The sequence below is a fragment of the Bison bison genome, unplaced genomic scaffold (assembly GCF_000754665.1).
Source record: "Bison bison bison isolate TAMUID 2011002044 unplaced genomic scaffold, Bison_UMD1.0 scf7180017864276, whole genome shotgun sequence".
In the NCBI taxonomy this organism is placed as follows: Eukaryota; Metazoa; Chordata; class Mammalia; order Artiodactyla; family Bovidae; genus Bison; species Bison bison.
In genome coordinates this window covers 274,940-285,242 of record NW_011494848.1, presented here as the reverse complement: position 1 = coordinate 285,242, position 10,303 = coordinate 274,940, and the positions used below count along the sequence as shown (strand labels likewise).

Genomic DNA, 10,303 nt, shown 5'->3' with positions numbered 1-10,303 from the left:
TTTACCTCATGTTAACATCTAAAATTACTATGGTACATTTGTCTAAGAAACTGGCATTAGTATATTACTATATATCACCAAACTCTCCAGACATTTATTTGAATGCTACTAGAATTTTTTTTCACTAATACCCTTTTTCTGTTCCAGGATGCAGTCCAGAGTGCCACATTGCATTTAGTTTTCATGTCTCCATAGATTCCCTTGGTTTGTGACAGTTTCTCATTCAGCCTTTGTTTGTTTTTCATGATCCATCTTGAGGCAAGGTATCCTTTAAAGCAGCAGTCCCCAACGTTGTTGGCACCAGGGACGAGTTTCATGGAAGATACTTTTTCCACAGATAGGAGTGGAGTGGAGTGTTTCAGGATAATTCAAGAGCATTACATTTATTATGCAGTTTATTTCTCTTATTACTATATCACCTCCACCTCAGATCATCAGGCATTAGATCCTAGAGGTTGGGGACCCCTGCTTTAGAGTGCCCCCAGTTTGGGTTTGTCTGTTGTTTTTCTCAGGTGTAGGGTAGACTGCAACAGAAGTAAAGACCCTTAATACAATAGATCAGGATTACATGATATCCACATAAATACATGCAGTTTTTATTGGGAATCACATATATATAATTAAGTATTTTACTTTTTAAAAAAAAATTCTTTTTGTTAAAGTATAATATCTGGTAAGGTCATAAAGTGAAGTCGTTCAGTCGTATCTGACTCTTTGCAACCCTATGAACTGTAGCCTATCATGCTCCTCCGTCCATGGGATTTTCCAGGCAAGAGTACTGGAGTGGGTTGCCATTTCCTTCTCCAGAGGATCTTCCCGACCCAGGGATCGAACCGCAGTCTCCTGCATTGTAGGCAGACGCTTTACCGTCTGGGCCACCAGGGAAGTTCATAAAGTAGACAAATTTTAAATGTATGGCTTGTTGAAAATTTTGCATGTTAATACATTCTTGTAACTACTCCTCAGATAAAAATATAGGTCTTTCTAGCAGTCAGACGTTTCCCTGACTCCATATTCCAGTTAGAAATTCCAGAAGTTTCTACTATTTTGACTTCTATCTCCACTGATTAATTGTGCCAGTTTTGAACTATATATAAGTGGAATCATACAACATATATATTTTTTATATTTGACCCCTTTCACCCCATGTATTGTCTGTGAAATTTGTCCATGTTGTGTATATAAGATGTTATTTTTGCTTGTGTAATATTTTGTTATTACTATGCCATAATTTATCCATTTCCGCCCCCCCCCCCCCCCCCACTCCCTTCTTTTTAGTCCCAGGGTGTGTGCAGTTTTAGTTCCCAGACTAAAATTGAATCCGTATCCCCCACAGTGGAAGCACAGAGCCCTAACCACTGGACATCCAGGGAATTCTTAATCCATTCCCTTATTGATAAAGATTTAGATTACTTCTGGTTGTTGGCCATTATGAATAAAGCTGTTTTTAACATACTTGTACATGGCTTTTTTGTTGTTATTCAAATACCACAGACATTCTTTTATTACTGAATTTTAGTATATTTTCTTGAGTAAATGTTCATTTGCTTTATGCCTTTAGGACTGTTTCCAGAGATTTTAAATGCTTTTTGTTTTGTTTAAATTCTTACCAGTTCCCCTGGGAAGTTGGTGTATGCAGTTCCTTACAGTGTCATTCTGAAACTGGTTTCCCTTTCACATATCTCACAATCTGGGTTTTCCTTTTCACTCTCTTAATTGTCTGTCTCTCTCTTTTTAAAATTATTTATTTATTTGTTTCTGGCTTTGCTGGGTCTTTGTTGCTCTGCACGAGCTTTCTCTAGTTGCGGTGAGTGGGGGCTACTCTTTGTTGTGGTGCTCGGGCTTCTCATTGCAGTGGTTTCTTTTCTTGCCAAGCGTGGGCTCGGTAGTTGTGGTACACAGCCTTTGTTGTTCCGTGGTGTGTGGGATCTTCCTGGACCAGGGATTGAATGTGTGTTCCCTTTATTGGCAGACAGATTCTTAACTGATGGACCACCAGGTAATTCCGAAGCTTTTTTGTATTACAGATCTGACAAGGAATTCTCTCACTTTTGTTTGTCTGTAATCTTCACTTGTCTGTGGACTTCTCTGGTGGCTCAGACGCTAATTACATCTGCCTACAATGCAGGAGACCCAGGTTCCATCCCTTGGTCGGGACGATCTTCTGGAGAAGGAAATGGCAAACCACTGCAGTACTCTTGCCTGGAAAATCCCATGGATGGAGGAGCGTGATAGGCTACAGTTCATGGGGTCGCAAAGAATCGAATACGACTGAGCGATTTCACTTTATGACCTTACTTTATAATCTTCACTTAATCTTCATTTTTGAAAGGTAGTTTTATGAGATATAGTATTTAAGTGTTGAAAAATATATATTTTCATTAAGAAATTTAAAGATGTAATTCCATTGTCTTGTGTTCTCACTTTCTCTGTGGAGGAGTTCATAAAAATGTATGTTCACTCTCCTCCTGCCTCTTCCCCCTTCCACCTCCTATGTGTAGTACATTTTCTCTGGATGTTTTCAAGGGTTTTCTTCCTTTATACTTGGATTTTAATAGTTTGTCAAAGTATGATTTTCTTTGTATTTGTCCTGTTCATTGAATTTCTCGGATCTGTAAGTTCTTAACCTTTCACTATATTTGAAAAGTTTTCAGCTATTATTTCTACAAATATTTTCCCCTAATTTCTTCTATCTTATCCAGTGGGAACTTCTTTTATATATATGTTAAACTGTTTGATCTATATTCAGCTTCACTTCTTTCTTCTGCCATTTCTATCAGCTGTTAAATCCATACAATTACTTTTCTGATTACTTATTGTAAGTACTTGCAATTTACGTTTGATTCTTTTTTCTCATTTTTCTCTGTGGAAATTTTCCTTTTATTTATTTCTTATACATGTCTTCTTCCAAGGTCTAGAATATGTCTCTGATAGCTGCTTTAAATGCTTGTCTGCTAACTACAAAATCTGACTCATCTTGGAGTCTTTTGGTTTAGTTTTTTTTTTTTTTTACTTTTTATTTTGTATTGGGGTATAGCGGATTAACAATATTGTGATAGTATCAGATGAATAGCAGAAGGAATGCAGCCGTACATATACATGTATCCATTATCCCCCCAAACTCCCCTCCGTCCAGGTTGGGGTCTGTTTTTTTACTACTTTTTTTCTTGGGTATGGATTATATATTTTTATTTCTTTTTATCACTTTTTTAATTGGATACAGGACGATGAAGAATACATATATACAGACTCTAGATTTTATTGTCTCCAAAGAGTTGTTTTGTCCTAGAAGGCAGTTACTTTGGCTGGATTCAAATTCTGAACTCTTAACATCCATCTGCTGCTGGGAACCCTGAGGTCTCCCCATCAAGTCCTCATAGATCATTGAGGACATCAGCCAAGAGTTTGGACACGTTTTAAATACAAATCTCTCTATTTGCAGCTCTCTTTCTTGCAGAAGTCTACTTTCCCAATCTTTCTAAGTGTTCTTTGAGCCCTGAACTTTGTCCTGTGACTCCTCAAACCTTTTAGGAATTGGGTCTTCTGCTACCAGAAACATGCCCATTAGGTTGTGTTTCATTGTTTGTTGTTTAGTCACTAAGTCATGCCCAGCTCTTTTGTGACCCTTTGGACTGTTGCTTGCCGGGCTCCTCTCTGTATAATGGATTTCCCTGGTGAGAATACTAGAGTGCTGGAGTGAGTTGCCATTTTCTTCTCCAGGGTATTGTCCCAATCTGGGGACTGAACCTGTGTCTCCTGCATTGGTAGGCAGGTCCTTTACCACTGAGCCACCGTGGAAGCCCTTATGTTTCCTAGTGCTTCAGGAAAAAAGTTACTGCCTGAAAAATCTCATTCTTTGAGGTTTTTTCTTTCAAGGATATACTCCCTTTCATTTTCTATTTCTTATGGTCTAAGTTCAGGTTCTTTAAAACCTGGAGGCTAGGTAGGTAGTAACAGTAGCTTTTCTGCTGTGGTGACCATGGGTTTTTTTGGGGGAGGGGGGAGGGGGCTTGTTTTAAATAGCAAAAGGAAGTAGTATATTGAGAAGAACATGACCTTTGGTTAGAAATGGAATGGCATCATGTTGTAATAGGGAACTGAATTACCTTGGGCAATTTTCTAAACTCCTGAGCATGTTACCATTTCTTGAAAGATGGAAATAAAATTCACTTCTTGCAAATTAATGTCAAGGTTAGCACTGTCCTATAAAATACCCAGTATAAGATCTGAGGGAGAAAAAGATACAGTATTCCCTGCTTTTCACAAGTCTGCTTTATGCCACTTTACTTTTGTGTAAGACCCATGACTACTTGTTTTCACTACCCAAAAGAAATCTGAAGAGGAATTTTGCTTTTACCAAAAAGTGAAAATAGCATTCAGTGTTTTTTACGTAGAGAGGTGTTGTTGAGGCAACACGTACCCCAGGCAGCAGGAGTGGAACCTCCAAGCTCCTTCCCTGGGAACTATACTTAGCATCAAGCCGTTATAGCTTTGAACTGTGTGGGTGAGCATCTGTGCTTTAACTTGATTTTATTTTGTGCATCCACTTAGCAAGATGTGTCCTAAGGTAATGGCTGCTTTGCTTTATGCCATTTTGGCTTAGGAAAGGTTTCATACGAACACTCTACTTTCAGGTAGTGGGGGAAGCTGGTTGTTTAAATTTTTTTATCATTATTATACATAGAAGCAAACCCATTGCCTTGGATTTACAAACCATAGGGTTTGTTGTTGTTGTTGTTTTTCATATAACTGGCTTTATTGCAATACTCTATTGTAGTGCTATATGTAATATGTAGTCCTTGTACTGAACAAAAATTATTCTCATTAGGCATCTTTAAAAATATAAAGTATATTATCACTTTGTTGTGTTTTGTAGTAGAAGTATTTATAATAAAATAACTTGTTTAATTAAAAATAATATTTATTTGGAAGAACCCTAGATATGTATTTTTTACCTTCTGGAAAATTATTATCAGTTCAGCAAAGGTGTGTCAGACTCTGATGATGTGGACTAAATAAGACAAATATGGGCCTTACATTTATCAAGGAAAGCAAACATTAAGCAAATCATTATAAGTTTACATACCATTTTACAGAAGGTTTTGAGGTGAACAAGAACAATTTATTTACAAAGATCCTATATTGAAGAATCATATTTAAAATGCTTAGTAATGAAATTTTAATCTTTTGAATAAAAACTGTTTTAACTAGGTACTTTGTATTTCTTCACTGTATATTTTGTATGTTCCTTGGCTTTTCTCTACCTTTCTTTCCCCCATCACTATTTTGCCTTTTATCTCTTCAGATTTTTAGATTTACTTTTTATAGATTCTTATCGGTGTTAAATAATATTAATAGTAGTATCTGTATTGTTCCTGACTTTACTATGAATGGTGGGTTTTGCCTTTAAATACATATATATTTTTATATATAAAAGCATTTTAGAAATATACTAAAGTCTTAACATTAGTTATATATAGGTGGTAGGATATACGTAATTTTCACTTTGTTCTTGGTCTTTTCTGTATTGCCTGCTTTGTAGCATGCATTTTGCTCTTTTTATAAAGAAGGAGGGACATTTTTCAAAACAAAATAAAAACTATACTATCTACTATTGGTGATGGACAGGGAGGCCTGGCGTGCTGCAGTCCGTGGGGTTGCAAAGAATCGGACACAACTGAGTGACCGAAGTGAACTGATCTGTTAATGAAGAAGTGCATCGGTCTACTCATTGCTCCGGATAGAGACTTCCTCTCAAATATTAATTTGCTTTTGACTATGATCTAGGGAAAGTAGCTTTAGCTCTTCTACCTGCTACTTTAGATTCTTTGAAATAAGACGTTTGGGAGTAGGTGATTTTATGAGATTCTTATCTCTTTGGCTCAGTTTTTTCCTCATGTTTTCATATGAAACATGGCTGGAGGATGCAATAAAGAGGCCCAAATCAGGTCTCTTAAAGATCAGAAGTTGAAATCAAAAGTTACTTAAATCCATACAAAAATATGAATGACCAGGTATTGTTTCTTTTTCCCAAAGTATTTACATTTTGGGGAGCATTTGAAATATTTTATTTGCCCAGTTGTTTTCTAATTGATAAAATTTATTGTATTCATTTAGTATTTATTGAGTCTTGGCCAAGCTACTGGAGAAATAGGAGAATTAGATATGGTTCTTGCCCTTGAACAGTGTGCCTGTGGATAAGGATATTGGCAGTATACCACTATTTTTTCCTAGTGGCACTTCCTTGTGGATTAACCTAAAAATACCAATACAAGGTAGTGTTATGAATCTTTGGGACTGCCCTGTCAAAGAAGTATACAGCTCTAATCCTGAGATGAATTTCAAAACAATTTTCCAGGTCACTTCATTAAGCAGTCTAGTTTTTACAGCCCTCATACCCCTCCTGGAACTCTTCATCTTTAGTCTTCATACTTCCAGAGATTAAGGTTTGATTCACTGAATGAAGTGGATCTGACCTTTGTTTTCCCCAGGTTACTGTCCAGGAAGTTACTATAATTTCTTCCTAGTATAATCCTAGTTCTTTTTGTTAGGATCCAAGTAAATATTTGCTTGCCTTTTGTGAATTAGAGATGTCAACATAATTGTTTTCCTTCATGTTTTCTCTTTATTTTCCTCAACTCTTAACTAAAGGAATATGCTTTATTTGTGCTCTCAATTTGAGATATTATCTGTTACTAAAGACATTTCAACAAACTCAGGGCTATATGTTTTTAAATTATCATTAGTAGAACCATTTCAGATATTTCTCAATGAATTGAATTGCAGTTCTCTGTAGAAAAATTACTTGAGAACCCAATTTAATGTGCTAACTGAATGAATCTTTTTTTTTTCTTTTCATTTCAGTTGGAAAGACATCACTGATTACCAGATTCATGTATGACAGTTTCGACAATACCTATCAGGTATTTTGTTTTCTCCAACCTACTAGTTGTCTTTATTTTGTTTGCAAGTAATGTTCAAGGTACTTTTAAAAATTCACTTTTTTACATTGTCCTGGATATAAAAGCACTTTGTGTAACCTGTAAAATGCTGTATAAATACAAAGTATAACTGATTATGCTTATAGTCCTCAACTTTTTCATTTAATTTCTTTAGCTTCTCTTGTAGAATCTATTGAAAAGTTATTGGTAATACCATCTAGAATAGAAGTAGAGTGATTATATCGATAGATATTCTTTTGGAGATATTTCTTCCAAGTCTAGGGTTCTGTGACATTTTGGTCTATACTTGAAGTCAAGAAAAAGTACTGTAATTAGAAATCATTAATAGAAGGAGATTTGGGAATGGGTCAAAGACAGTCAAAAGGGAAATTAGGAAGTATTTTGATAAATGAAAAAGAAAACACAACATTCCAAAACTAATGGGATACAGCTTAAAGCAGTTCTGTAAGGAAAACAAGAGGTATATTAACTCAGTAATTTAATCTTCTACCCTAAGAAACTAGAAAAAGAAAAGTAAACTTAAGCAGAAGTAAGAAACTGCTTTAAAATGTAGGCTTTATTATTATTATTCAGGTATGATGAAGCTAACAGATCAGGAGATGATTGCTACTGAAAAGGCTGTTATACTCACAGATTCCAAGAGGGAGGGACACTCCAGGCCATAGTAGGAGGGCAGATGAAAGAAGTACTGATATTGATCAGGAGATGGGGTAGGGGACAGGAAATGTAGGTACTAGGGTGCTAGCCTTTATTGTGATTTTTTTTTTAATTGTGATTTTTGTGAGAAGGATGGGTAAGACCAGCCTAGTTTTAATAATTTCAGTGCTCCCTGGGCTGTAGGGGCTGTTCTTGGTTTTCCGGTACTTGGCCTTGGGGTGATTAGGGCAGGGGCATAGTGGCTCTGAGTGTGATTGAGGAGATGGTTGGGGTATGGGTCTGGATTTGTTGGTTTTCATATGAAAGTCCCTCTCATGGGCAAGTTTACATCTCTAGGAAATGGCAAACTCTGGGAGGGCCAGTCCCTCTAGTGTTAGGAAGCTCCCAGTTATCAGGACAACAAAAATACAGAAAATAAAGACATGCTTAATTCAGAAGCTAATAAAGGTTAGAACAAAAATATATGGACGAGAGAACAGAAAAACAAGAAATTCAATGAAACCAAAAGTGGTTCTTAGGAAAGATCCACAAAATTGACAAGACTTTAGCTAACTAATAAAGAGAGAGAGAGAGTCTCAAATTATTACAGTCAGGAGTGTAGGAGAAAATCTTATAACCAACTATATGGAAATAGAGATTACTATGAGAGAATATTATAAGAGAATAGTGTAAAATGGTTATAGGCCAACATATGAGATAAACTAGATGAAATGGACAAAGTCAAAGAAAGATACACTACCAAAACTAACACAAGAAGAAATAGAAAATTTGAACATACCTGTGAATAAGTAGATAAAATTAGCAATCAAAAAACTTGTCACAGGACTTCACTTGTGGTCCAGTAGTTAAGAATTTGCCTGCCAATGCAGGGGACACGGATTTGATCCCTGCTCCGGGGAGATTCCACATGCCACAGGGCAGTTAAGCCTGTGCGCCACAACTACTAATCCTGTGCTCTAGAGTCTGTACTCCACAGCAAGAGAAACCACTGCAATGAGAAGCCCGTGCACTGCAACTGGAGAAAGCCCCATGTGCAGCAACAAAGACCCAGGACGGCCATAAATAATTTTTTTCTTTTTTAAACTCGCAAAGAAAATTGTAGGACTAGATGCCTTCACTGATCACTTCAGTGAAATACATGAAGAACAACACTAATACTTCATACATTTCCAAAAATAGAAGAGGAAGAAACATTTTCCAGCTTATCCTATGAGGATACCCAAACCAGGCAAAGACATCAAAAATAAAACTACAGGGTATATCTTTTATGAATATAAACACAACAGACCTTAGCAAAATACTACCAAACTGAATTTGCTGACTTGTAAAAAGGATCTATGCCATTTACCGGGTGGGATTGGTAGATTAGTACCGAGGTTGCAAGGTTGATTTAACATACAAAAAGTAATGAAATATGCTATATGAAAAGTCTAAAGGACACAATCAGGGAAATCCTCTGGTGGTTCAGTGGTTAGGACTCTGCACACTCACTCCTGAGGGCCCAGGTTTGATCTCTGATTGAGGTACTAACACGCCACAAACCGTGCGTTGTTGCCAAAAAAAAAAAGAAGGACACAAATCACATGATCATTTCAGTGGACACAGAAAAAGCGTTTGACACAACCCAGTAGCCTTTGATGATGATGATAGCTTATGGTGAACTATGTCGGATTTGTGATCTCTGAAGAAGAAGATTTAGCTTCGGAACCAGAGACCAGGCTTGATCGCTCAAGAGCTTTTGAGAAAAGCTTCTGACACAGACATCAGAAGGAGGATGGAGAGTGCCCCCTGCTAGTCTTTAGCAAGGTGTTTTATGTCTGTTAGAAAGCTATTAATCAGGTAAGAGAGACACCTCAAGGCTGATGGAGTTTCACCAGGCCCCTCTCCCACAAAATGCATTTTTGAGATAGGATGGCTTGAGGTGTGTCATCCCCCAGCCATAAAACAATTGATATGACTCCTGGTTTGTTGAGCTATTATCAGTCCAAGGTTTGAGAAAAGAAAAAATGTTAATCTTAGGTGGAACCATTTTGAAGAAAGGCAAATTCCAAAGCAGATACATCGTTTCATTAACATAGCTTAAGAAAAACATTTCCATAGAGAAACCTGCTTTTAATTTTGTATGGAGAAAGAAAAAAAATCTGACACTTGTAGTTTGTTTCCTCCTGCCGCTTAAGGGAGAGATAAAAAATGTCTGACACTTGCAGCCTATTTCCTCCGCTTGGAGACCCCTGGCCTTCCTGCCTGTTACCTTCTCAGTAATAAATACTCAGCAAGCTACAAATACAAGGGAAGTGTCCAAACATGATAAAGAACATCTCTATGAAAAACACGCAGCTAATATCAGACTTAATGTTTGAAGGCTGAATGTATTCTCTAAGATCAGGAACAAGACAAGGATGTCTGCCCTCAGTTGCATATATATCTGGTTATATATATATATATAACTGTACAAAAAAGATCTTCATGACCCAGATAATCACGATGGTGTGGTCACTGACCTAGAGCCAGACATCCTGGAATGTGAAGTCAAGTGGGCCTTAGAAAGCATCACTACGGACAAAGCTAGTGGAGGTGATGGAATTCCAGTTGAGCTATTCCAGATCCTGAAAGATGATGCTGTGAAAGTGCTGCACTCAATATGCCAGCAAATTTAGAAAACTCAGCAGTGGCCACAGGACTGG

General features: G+C 37.0%; 1 protein-coding gene across 3 annotated transcripts in view; it reads left to right on the top strand.

Moving 5' to 3' along the window:
- RAB6A (RAB6A, member RAS oncogene family) overlaps positions 1-10,303 on the top strand; it is a 91,285-nt gene that overhangs the window by 36,276 nt on the left and 44,706 nt on the right. For all 3 annotated transcript variants that reach the window (XM_010848841.1, XM_010848842.1, XM_010848840.1), the window contains one exon: positions 6,865-6,923. In XM_010848841.1, the coding sequence (XP_010847143.1) occupies positions 6,865-6,923 (59 nt within the window). The remainder of the gene's footprint in view (positions 1-6,864; positions 6,924-10,303) is intronic.